This window comes from Gekko japonicus, unplaced genomic scaffold (genome assembly GCF_001447785.1).
Source record: "Gekko japonicus isolate JY-2015 unplaced genomic scaffold, Gekko_japonicus_V1.1 scaffold2322, whole genome shotgun sequence".
NCBI classification, from domain to species: domain Eukaryota; kingdom Metazoa; phylum Chordata; class Lepidosauria; order Squamata; family Gekkonidae; genus Gekko; species Gekko japonicus.
This window is the reverse complement of record NW_015172076.1, coordinates 230,956-243,064: the sequence shown is the minus strand read 5'-3', so window position 1 is coordinate 243,064 and position 12,109 is coordinate 230,956. Positions and strand designations below refer to the sequence as shown.

General features: G+C 43.3%; 1 protein-coding gene across 1 annotated transcript in view; it reads left to right on the top strand.

The window, feature by feature from the left end:
* Positions 1-1,201: 1,201 nt before the first annotated feature.
* The window catches only part of MARCH7 (membrane associated ring-CH-type finger 7), a 39,630-nt gene continuing 28,722 nt past the window's right edge, over positions 1,202-12,109 (top strand). The window contains exons 1-2 of the mRNA XM_015420878.1: positions 1,202-1,271; positions 10,382-10,544. Of these exons, the coding sequence (XP_015276364.1) occupies positions 10,392-10,544 (153 nt within the window). The 5' untranslated portion in view covers positions 1,202-1,271; positions 10,382-10,391. The remainder of the gene's footprint in view (positions 1,272-10,381; positions 10,545-12,109) is intronic.

Sequence of the window (12,109 nt, the reverse complement as noted above, 5' to 3'; positions counted from 1 at the left end):
CATGCTTTCAACTTTGAAAGGATCATAATGCTGATTGTGTGAACTTAGGCAAATCAGGAGAGGTAGAGCAGGAAGGGTTGCATCAGTGCTTAGTTCTTGTGGCCCTTTCTTACACGCCCAGGGAAATGCTGATCGCCACTTTGGGGCCAGGAAGCAATTTTTCTCCAGGCCAGTTTGGCCCCCAGTGATCCTGGAGGTTTTTAAAATCATATTCTGGGCATGGAACAGGGGTCACTGGGGCGTGTGTGGGGTATTGGTGAATTTCCTGCATTGTGCAGAGGGTTGGACTAGATGACACTGGAGGTCCCTTCCCACTCTATGAGTCTATGATTCTATAATTCACCTAGGCTGGCTGTGCCACACCCCCAGTGTGCAACAGCACCTATATAAACATTTATTGAGCATCTATAAAAAGCTATTTACATGTCTCCTCAGATACCCTGGCCTAGACTTCACCTCTCTCTGTTCTCTCTTTATATTTCTGTTGGGTGGGTGCATTTTGCAAGGGAACAATTTATGGAGGGGGTCTTTTCCCCCCAACCTCCTGCTGGCTGTTTTGAATATAAATGTTGCTCTCTCCGGGGAAAACATGACTACCACATATGTAAAAAGTTCATTCAAGGAAAAGTAATTTGTACCCAGTGGTCAAAAATCCTGGGTAGTGCTGATCTCGGAAAAAAATCCCCAAACAACAGTAGTGTAGTATCTCTTTAAAAATCTACCAAAATATTTTGGATCTTGAACAAGGATCACCTTAATGCGTGCATGCATATGATGAAGTGAGTTCTGGCTTATGATGCAAGTTTACGGTGTTTACTTACTTTATTTCAGGCACACCTTCCTTGCTAAGACGCAAGGCTTGTTACAACATAAAAAAAAATCCAACTGCGTCGTGCCGGCGGGTGACGTACATCCTTCGTCAGAGCATAAGGGGTAGGGCGGGCGGGTAGGAGGAGTGGCTGTTGTTAGTCGTCGGTTCTTCCGCTTTCCCGGCAGCCTGCGGGCGAGAGTTTGTCACCTCGACGTTTCAAACCAAGATAAGGCTCGGGCGAGGCGCTGTCCTTTTCTCTCGCGAGAAGTGGCTGAGGCGAAGAGGGGTGACGAACGAAGGCCGCGGGCGCCGTTGCGATTGGCAGAGGCAGCGCTGGGGTGTCTCCTTCCTCCCCTCCCTAGAGCGGCCGCCATTGTCAGTTCAGGCAGCGAGCGATCAGCTGGAGGAGGAGGAGAAGAAGGCGGTGGAAACCGAAACGGGGAGCGACGAGGGCCAGCAGGTTGTGCCTTGTGGGTGATAGGGGAGGGAGGAGAAGAGGAAGGATAGGGGCGGCTCGACGCGCTGGGCTGGGCTGGGGGGCCTGTGGCAAATGTGCCTGTTCAGGAGCTGCTGAAGTCTCCATCTTGTTTCTTGGTCCCCCCATTTCCTTCCCCCCCCCTTCCCTTTACAAGGCTCTTGAGGGTCAGGCTCGGCCGTGCCGTTCTTCCTGGCTCGGCCGTTTGGAGCGTCGTATGTCCCACACCCTTTATTTGCTCAGCTTTCCCCCCCACTGGGGTTGGCTAGCAGCGGCACCCGCTTGGCTCTGTGCTAGCCCTTGTGGGGATGGGTGAGAAATCTTGTCACTCATCCAGAAAGACAGTTCAGCCCCATTTCTCTCCCGTCCCGCCCTGGCTGTCTCCAGGACGCCGTGTACTTACGTTATAAAGATGATTTTTGATTGTAACAGTCGAACTTTGCCCTTCAAGGGACTGTACATTTCTCGTTTTTTTTACCTGTAAGTGGATTAAGCTGAGGGATGGTGACTGGCCCATGCTTGTTCTGCATGCTTTGTTAGAGAGTGTGAACTTGAACCAAGGTCTCCCTTGTCCAAATCCTGGTTTACGTGTGAGTTAGCCCCATTCCATCCTTACACCAGTCCTGTAGAGTAGGCTGAACGATTTTAATTTGCAGATGCTTTCCCTATAAGCTTCATAACAGAGCAGGTCTCCCCAGGTCCTGACTTTACCTCGCAGAATGTTGGTGGGAGTAACTGCAGCTTATTGTCTCAACAGCCCTGTAAGGTAGGCTAGGATTGTAACTGATGAGTTGTAACAGTAGAGATGGAAAATCAGCTTTCTCTTGTCCTTGCACTATTCCTGCAAGATAGGTGACAGACTATGTGGTTCTGATCTTTCTTGTCATAAAACATGGTGTGAAACAGAAAGAATCCTTTTCCAGGGTCTCAGGTAATTACTCAGCATTTCACAATTAAAAAGGGTACATCTGTCCATCAATTTCCAATTTTGATACATTTACTGTATTTTCCACCAGAATTAAACCCAAACAAATGGTAACCATCTAAACTAAGCTTGTTATTCCTGTTTGGTCCTTGAATCTGTTAAAAGGTGAATTATATTGTATGCTAATTTGCTGCTCATCCTCTGCCTGTATGAACTGATAACTTTAATTTCAACGTATCTAAAGAAGTGCGCATGCACACAAAAGCGTCTACTTTGAATAAAACTTTGTTGGTCTTAAAAGTACCACTGGACTTTAACTATGTTCAGAAAACATCCTTGTTTAGCTTTCCTCTAAATGTTTTTTTTATTTCAGTTTTCCTCTAAGGAGATCAAAGCAGTGGGAGCAGTCCCCCTCCCCAATTTTTTAATCTTTACAGCAACCTTGTGAAGTGAGGATGACTGAAAGTGGCTGGCTTTAAGTCCTCCACACTCCAGTGTGCTTCCATAATTGGGTACAAATTTGAACCTAGGTCTTCCCCTGCCCTAGTCCAGTACTAACCACTGTACCACACTGGCTCTTCATTTCTGTTTTCTCTTGTCATATTGTTGGTCCGATAGTTGTTCTGTAAGAGGGGTAAGAGAACTTCTCAGCACCCTCAGTTCTCATGCGAGTCTTGATGTTGCATGATAGATATAGATGTGTAAACTTGTGCTATATTTAGAGTTGCTGTCACACTAACATAGCACTGATACCTTCTCCCGTTGGAACATTTTGACTTGCTTTGAGAAGTGGGCCTTAGGGTGTTCTCCCTCTTTGGACTCCACCCAGAGTCAAGGCTTGGAGTAGCTTGCTTTCTGCCTAGAGATGGACCAGCCTTCTGTTTTCTAGTAAATAACCAATCAGTAAGAAAGTAATTCTGTTTTCAAGGAATGCTTTTATTACGTTTAATAATGCTTGTGGTGAGAAATATATTAGAACGGGGAAGATGAATCATATGACCTTAAGTAGAATTCGTGTCAACTCACCAAAGTTAATGGCAGCACTTTATTTAGATGGCTGCCATTATCTGAGTTTAGCAAAATTAGTGCCCAGCTGCATAGTTCCTCGGTGGCAAGGCTGTTAGAAATGCTATAATTTACCTGCTGTGAGGTGGCCTGGGGGTTAGCAGCTTCCCCAAGACTGCTACCCATTAGTTGACTGAAGAAGGATGAGATGTAAAACTGCCCTTTTAGGAGAAAGCAGCTGACTTATGTTTGCCTGGAGGAGCAGCATTGCTCAATCACATGTTGCAATAGATCTCCCTTGCACAGGGCAACTAGGTCTAATTCTTCAGTTGCAACAGCATAATTGAAACTGCTGCAAGTTGACGAAGTTATTCAGTAGCACAGTTTCCATATGGTAAGTTTGTCTGTACCTTTTAGAAGATGGTCCTGTGGAAGCCAAAGTCCAAAGCTTTCTTCCAATGAGAGGGGTTCTTTCTCCACTAGGAGAACAATTCGAATCAGATGAAGGCTTGTTAGGCTGGAGAAAGTTTCTTCAGTCTGAAGATGGATCCACACCAATGTATTTGCAATCTTATTTTTACTGTCTGTTCAGCTGAGTACGTTGGCTTGCTTAAATTCACTTCTCTTTCCCCTATAGACAGAGAGCCAAGGTAGGATGTTACCGCTTATCCATGCTTAGACAGAGAGCCAAGGTAGGATGTTACCGGTACTAATTAAATTAGTTATATCCCATCCTTTCATCCTCATGGCAGCTAACAATAAAATAGAACAAAATCTACAGTTTATTTTTTTTTTCAAAACCATAATCTATAATAGGCAATTGGAGACATTCATCCCTTGCATCTTTCCCAGTAGGCCTTATTACTAAGTTGCCAGTCAACAGGTGTAACAAAGTTAACAGTTTTCAGAATTCCTCAGTCTACTAGCCATCTACACAAGCATTCTGGAATAGTTTATTCCAACACGTTTCTAGAAGGGTAAAGAGAAAGGGATCAGATATATGCTCTTAATAATGGGGGTGGAACTGTAAATATTTTTGACTGAGGCCAGCTGGACTACCCATGATAAAGGGGTGGTCAAAAAAGCTGGTTGGGCTGATCTCAAGGGGTGCACGGGTTTATACCATGACAGTTGGTCCTTTGGACATAGGGGCTCTGTTTGTGATAGAATTTGAAGGTAGTAACCAGCACCTTGAATTGAGCCTGGATGCAAAATGGAAGCCTAGTGCAATTGCTCCACTGTTTGGTGGTGGCCTTAAATTGCCCTGCACAGTAACCAGATGAGCAACTGGGTTTTGTACCAGCTTGAAGCTTCTGAGTTGTCTCAAAGGGCAGACTCATATAAAGCACATTATAGTAATCCAGCCCTGGAGGTTACAGTAGCGTGGATCAGCTGAATTTATAATTTCCCATCCAAATGCAGCTGGGAAAAAAGAAGTTGTTAATACAACCTGTACTTATTTTTCAGTAAGGGACTGTGGATAAGAAACCATCCTTAGGCTCTTTACATACTTGGATAAAGATAGTTTCAGGCTATCTAAAACATGTAGGTTGGCCCTGTAGAGAACATCTCCTATACCAACTGACATATAGTCTAGATTCAGTTTTATCTTGTGCCCTATGGGTAGGGGCAATTAAAAGTATAGTCTGTTTCTCTTCCAACCATGGTCGTTCTAATAGGAGATAATTGGTTCTGGGAGCTGGGGCAGGAAGTGGCAGCCCCCATCTACCTGTAGTGTTCTTGTAATTTCCTGTGCCCATAATAATATGAATTTGGCAGTAACCCAACTCATTCATAGGACTGCAGTGTCTAGTAGGGGTGTGCAAAAAATTCATTTCCCCCCTGATTTTGGTCTATTGGACCCGAAAAATATTGGTATACTGAATATTCCCAAATACCAATATTGGGATTGGATGGGGATTCAGGTAAATATTCGGGAAACCTAAATTTATTCGACTCCATTATACCCCATGAACCCCTATAGGGTATAATGGAGAATTGTTCCAGGGGTATTTGGGGCGGGGGGTGTTTTTTTGAGGTAGCGGTACCAGATTTGCAACATAGCTGCTGGTGCCTCTCCTCACCCCCCCTCCCAAGTTTTAAAAAGATTGTACCAGGTGGTCAAATTCTGTGGACCTCCAAAGATGCCCCCATCCTCCATTGAAACCAGTAGAGGAAAAAAGGCATTTAAAGAGTCCACAGTCTCTTTAAATGCCTGTTGAGTTCGCTTGCTGAGTTGTGCCGCTGCCACAGCAGCAGCATGGCTCAGCGAGTGAATTCAGAAGGCATTTAAAGAGATGGGGGTCTCTTTAAATGTTTTCTAGTAAAGGTAAAGGTTTCCCTTGCTCGAAAGCCAGTCGAATCCGACTCTAGGGTTGCAGTGCTCGTCTCTGTTTCCAAGCCGAAGAGCTAGCGCTGGACATTTCCGTGGTCATATGGCCGGCATGACTAGACGCCAAGGTGCACGGAACGCTGTTATCTTCCCACCTAAGTGGTACCTATTTATCTACTTGCAATTTCTTGCTTTTGAAGTGCTAGGTTGACAGGAGAAATGTCTTCTAGCTATGCCCATATAAAAGCCAAATAATATCGGCTTTTATTCAGGTGCAGCTATTTTGGTAGCTGAATCAGATTCTCCAGTCTGTATTTGGCTGAATAAATACCCCCAAAATACCAACCCACTATTTATTCGGCTTGGTATATACCAAGTGCACACCCCTATTAGTTCAGTATCTCAGGCTATCCAGAGAACGGAGATTGAAACCTACTGATGGTGAATTTGGTATGATTTTGGTAGTGCCCAGTGGCTTCACTGCTCAGCTGCAGTGTATCATTCCATCTCTGCTGAAATAGAGAGAACAGTTTACCTTAGTCCCAAATTCAGTACTGTATTTATCGAAATGTTGCTAGCTTTTTTCCAGGTGTGCTATCTCAAAAATGAGAGGGTTGTCTTACTCTCACATTCAAGGTACAGTTATGTCTGTAATTTAAAAAAAGTGAAGTAGTGTAGAGGTCATTTTATATTCAGGGTCCCCTTCCTTTTGTGGAAGGTTATTTTATATTCAGGGTCCCCTTCCTTTTGAGTAAGCACTGTAATTCTTTTTCCATATATAATATAGTATGTAGCTCCAGTTTCTCCAAAGCAATAGGCAGGCCATGCACAAAAGGCTTCACTATTCGGCTGCTTTCTCATATATTCATAAAGAGATGGCAATGCATTTATAAAACACTGTAAAATCTTCAGCATTGTGTATGCACTCATAACTGAGATGACTTTAACTTAGTTATTGTTAAGACTCTGAGGCCACTAAGAGGTTGATATTTCCTCTACAGTGATTCAGCCAAGTGAATCAGCTCATGTTGGAATCCTGTTGGATGACAGCAGCAAAGAATCTGTACTTGATCAAACAAATGTAAAGACAGGAATGATCTGGTGTGCATGAACTTTCAGGAAGCATTTAACACCCTTCAAAGGTTCTTTAGAGAACTTAGCAATCACGGGATAAGTGGACTGATGGATAATTGGTGTCAAAACAGGAAGCAGAGCATTGAAATAAATGTATTTTTAGTTATTTAGGTATTTATACTCTGATTTCTTTCCCATTGAGGACTGAAAGCAGCTTCCAATGTTGTTCTTACTGTCTCAATTTTATCCTCAATAGAGTGTTATCCCTGTGAGGTAGGTTGGGTTAAAAGAGACAATATCTGACTTACTCAGGGTCACCCAGCAAGCTTCCACTGCATAGTGGGGATTCAAACCTGGTCTCCCTAGTCTAACTCTAACCGCTACACCAATGAGTTCCTTGGATCTTTCATAGGATTCATGACCATCTATCTTCATCATATATGACTGAGGGGAAGAGAGTGGTGAGTAGTCAAGGTTCCAGATGGCACTCAGTTTCAGGGATAGTGAAATTTCAAAGGAGGTCTTTAAAGTAGGTAAATGGACAACAAAATGACAAAATCTTTAATGTTTGTGCTGGAAATTGTGCTGGAAAGTTTGTTGGCTTCAGTGCAGTGGCAGTTAAAAAGGAAAACTTGCTAGTGGGAGCCAGTAGGAAAGAAACTGTAAATAAAATTAGTGGTGTCACCATGCTACCATGTAAATATTTGAAGCCACATTTAGAAAATTCTGGTTATTCCATCTTAAAAATGCTATTGTACACCCTAAAAAGCTACAGAAAAGGGATAATATAATCTAGATGTTAGAGCACTTAACAGGGCTTCTTGGTTTATGGGGGTGGGGGGATAAACATTGATGGAAATACAGTTTTTTAAATTAAATGATGGATGGAGAACTCATTTTGGAAATATTAGAATTGAAATTGATTTAAGGTAGGCCAGGACAAATTATGCATGCAGTGCTTCATTAACTTAAGTAATTCTCCACACAATAGGGAAGGTTCAAAAGCAATTGGACAACTTTCATGGAGCAGGGCAGGCCTGTTAATGGATAATAGCGATGGTGGAAAAAAATGGAACCTCCATGTAGAAAAGCCACTTCTGAGGATAGATGCTTGCAACAGGCTATAGTGGAAGACAATATTGAAATTTACCTTGAAGGGTTTTTTTAGAGTTTCTTGTTTTCAAGTGTGAGTCAGTTTGATCTTGGTCTGTTAAACAGGTGTATTTGTTTAGTTTTAATGCAAATGGTAATATACATAACAAAGGAAGGTTTATAACAATTTTTAAAAAGGCACTTAAAATAGACTTGGAAAACTAGTTCAGTCCCAGTAGTCCTTTGCTACTAACCTTGGCACAGGGAGAGATGACTTGATATATTCTTTTGAAGTAGGCCGGGCAGTTCTGTAGTGTAGAGGATATCCTTGAGGCGGGGGATGGGGGATGGACAGCAAATGAATTCAAATGGCCTGGAAGCTTTTAAAGGACCTCCCAAAGGAGCAATAGTGTGACATCTTAGTTCAAAGGTAACATAAGAAACCAGAATGACTGTGTTTATTGATGCTTTCAGGGAAAAAACACAAACTGTGAAGAACAATTAATGAATGAACTCCAACTTAAAATGAGGACAAAGACTGCAGTAGCTATTTTCAGTGGAAAACTTTGAGCACATTGCTAAATGGATAAGTGCTTTATTAAAAAGCATTTCTCTGCCATGGTAATGCTTTCCCTCCATTAATTTTCCCCACCTTAATTTCTCTCTCATCTGGATCAGTTTCTGTCTTGAGTGGGGTGGAGAATGGCCAGTCCCTAAATTACGATTCAGTGTTAGGCTGTTGGTGTTTTGCATAAAAACCACCCTTGTGGAAATTGTGGTACAGTCACCGGCACATTTTTTTGCTTCAAACATGTATGTATGTTATGCTTAAATTTTCCCTGTGAAGGTTATCTAGGTGTGGATTCCTACTTTCTAGTTCTGCCAAGAATGAGGAAGGTGCTAGGGCTAGAAACAGGAAGGAACTGGTTTGACATCAGACTGCATGTGTTCAAACCAGAAAGGCTTGTCTGGTGAAATTTGCCTCATGTGTGTATATATTTTTATATAACGGTAGGACTGTCATTGGTGACTCTTACAGTTCAGAGGAAAGTTATTGAGAGCAGGTAATCCAAGAGGCAAATCTTCATTCTTAAGAACCTGAAAGAGGAACTTGGCAGATCCTGCCTGAAGTGTTGATGGCTCTGGCCTGGTTTGAACACGATCCTGGCTGTGTGAAAATTTACCTCCACAACATTGCACTTGCAGCGTGTCGCATACATTGCTGACTCACTTCCAGCTGGATTGCCTCATCTGCATGAGCAGTAGCAGTCTGTAACACAGGTGGGCATTACCCTGATGTGCTGGCATTGCATATATAGTGGCTGAGAGCTCAGTGTAATGAAATGCTAGACTTGGGTAGTCACATGGAAGTTCTTCATACCTGGAGCTGCATTTAGATCAGGCCTGTGCAACAATGGCTGCAAGAAGACGACTGCATCTTAACTGAGAAGGCAGTTTTAGAACTCGTCTGCACACATTTGTGAGTGATTGCCAAACTCAGTTACCATTCTGTGCTCTTTTTCAAAGTGGCCTTGCAGTTGGCTGCACTTTATGGACAGAGTATCAAGCATCTTGGACACATGTCTTTATAAACAGCTGTTAGGAGAAGTTACTTTATAAACCGGAATTTCAAGAGTTCTTCTGTTTGCCGGTTAAACAGTTCTGAGTGGGAAGAGAGTAATCTGAATTTGACAAATACTATGTAGTAATTTCTTCTGAATTTGAGAAGAGTCATAATACTGTGGTACCAATTTACTAAATTACTTGATTGTTTAACGGTAGCTGGGATAATTAATGCAGCCATTCGTTATGTTATCAGAACAATTACTGTACGAGTGATTCAGGCCAGTGTTAGTTTTTATTGTAGCTGGGTGTCAGGCTTTGTCATGGAATGTATGTTGAGGAGTAATATTCTCAAGCATGCATGGCGGTTGGTAGTTCTCTGTAGTAACCTGGAGTCTGTGCTCACATTACATTCCTTAATAGCTTTTAATCTGTTGTTAACAGTTACATGGATCTAGAGATGCATTGAGAGCAGCCATCTTTGTTGTACATTTCTCCTTCCTCCCTTTCATGCCTTTAGACTGTACTGCTTATTGTTTAAAGGTTGCTCATAATCAATGCTCCCTCTAAGCTGTGGAAGTCTTGTGAGCAAAACTTCTGCTTTGTGAACTACTGGCGTTAAAGTTGTGAGCAAGCGATTTGGCTACTGTATAACTTTGGTCTGGAGTCATCCTTCCTGAGCTAAGACAAAAATGTGTGAGCTGGTGGCTAAAAAACTGAGCTAGCTCACACTGACTCAGCTTAGAGGGAACACTGCTCATAATGTTATTGTACCCGGATCGTTTTACTTTCATTGCTATGTAAAACTGCAAGGAGTGCTTAGATAATGAAAAGATAGATAGTGTATGTACTTCTGTTTAATGTGGAGAAAAATTAAGAGGCTGTAGTTGTTTTAACATTGTGTTTAAAACTAAACTTTCTGACACCTACATCCTATTTGGTGCTTTCTTCATGAATTTGATTAACCTTGTGTTGGCCCCCTGGTTTGTGTAAAGTTCACTATTGCAACCATGTATGAATAACATCTGAACCTCCATTGTTTAGTAAAGACAAACATTATGCACCCTGTTATCTTACTGGGAAACGGTAATATTTGTTTCACAGTGCTCAGAGAATGGAATCGAAGCCTTCCAGAATTCCACGGAGGGTGCCCACTCAGCCATTGAATTCTCGAAGTGCTAGGACAGGGGCTGGAAGTGGAGGAACCAGTTTTACTGACTCGTATCGTACAAGAGATTCTTCACTGAGACTGGAACCTGTATGCCAGGTAAATCGCATTTGTCAGTGGTACTTAACTGTATTGCTCATCAGCAGTATTTGATGCCTCAACGTTGATGACATAAAGGAAAAAAATAAATTGTTCCCCCCATAAGGTTCTCCCTCTGTAGATTAATTAAGGATTGGCCTAACTAAATATAGTTCCTCTGTGTAATGTTTTCTACCCCCATGTTAGGTAGAACTTATATCAATTACATCTAGAACTTTCCTAGATCACTGAAAAATGAGTCCAGTGGGGATTTTGTATGGGACAGCAACAGCCAAGTTTTTAAGGAACTCCACAGGCCAAAGATTTTCACTGACACTTAGCAATAAGGAATAGCAATAACTTTTCCTTGGTTAAGTTCTGTAGCTCTATTAGCTTTGAACAACTTGTACAGAAAGACCTTGAAGGCATAAAAGCTTGTGCTCCTTCCAAGTGTGCCATTTCTTTTGCCGGACCCTCAGTACGTCCTGGAGGGTGAGGCTCCCTGGGAGGGTCGGGGGACAAAGAGGGTCACGGCAACCGGCAGTTGGGCCGGAGATCTGGCAGACAGCCAGGAGTCCTTGGAGGGCCCTCCCCCCTCCCTTCTCAGAGAACGACAACGGGGGGAAGGGCAAAGACAGACTCCTCTCCGCAGCCTCCAAGGCCAGGAGGACGTGCACAGCCCCGAGTGAGAGGCGACGGGAGGAGACAAGGCTTACCAAAGGGAGTGGGTGTGGAGACGCTGCAGGCGGCAGCGGCGGGCTCCTTGGGCTTGCTGGAAGCGGCCACTCCCCTGTGCTCCCCGACTCAGGCCGGGGTCACGGAGGAATTGCAGGAGGGCAGGACTAAGCGAGAACCACACAATAGGGATGATAGGAAAGGGGAAGGACAGGGGAAGAGCACAATCCGAGACTGAGAAAGGAAAAGGGAGGGATTACCTAGGGACTGGAAGAGGATAAAAGGAGGGAAGCCAAGAGAGTCGGGGAGGATTTTGGAGGCAACTGGCTCAGCCAGTGAGAGAGAACCAGAGGTGGCTGTCGACCCCGAGGAAAGGATGGAGGAGAGTGACGGAACTCCCCTGCCCTTCCATATCTGAGGCTCTCGCTTCCCTCCAATACCCTCAGCAACCACGGCAAACGCCCCTCCAAAGCTAGGGGACACCCCCAGACGTGACAAAGACGTTACTTGTTGTAGGCTGAAAGTTTTAAAGTGTGAAAGAAATTAAATAAGGGCATTCATAGGAACTTACTCGCATGGAAAAAAGACATGGCTTTAGTTCAAGCTCCCTGTGCAAGTAATCTGTTTGAAATGTTTGCATCTGGTCATGGCCTTTGTGGAAAACCTGGCATAAGAATACTCTTTACAAGTTCTTTTGCTCTGAGTTAATGACATGAGATCTGTTCTTACTTCCAGAGGCAGGTTCTTGAAGTAATTTAATGAGAACCTTCATGCTGTTCTTTTAAGAGAACTTGCACTAATTTGCTAGAATGCTGGAAGCGCACATGAAATAAAATAATGTACATAGATTAAGTACAACTTGTGAAAAGTAGAGTTACCCAATGTTGCCTTGCCTTTGACTTTGGGAAAGT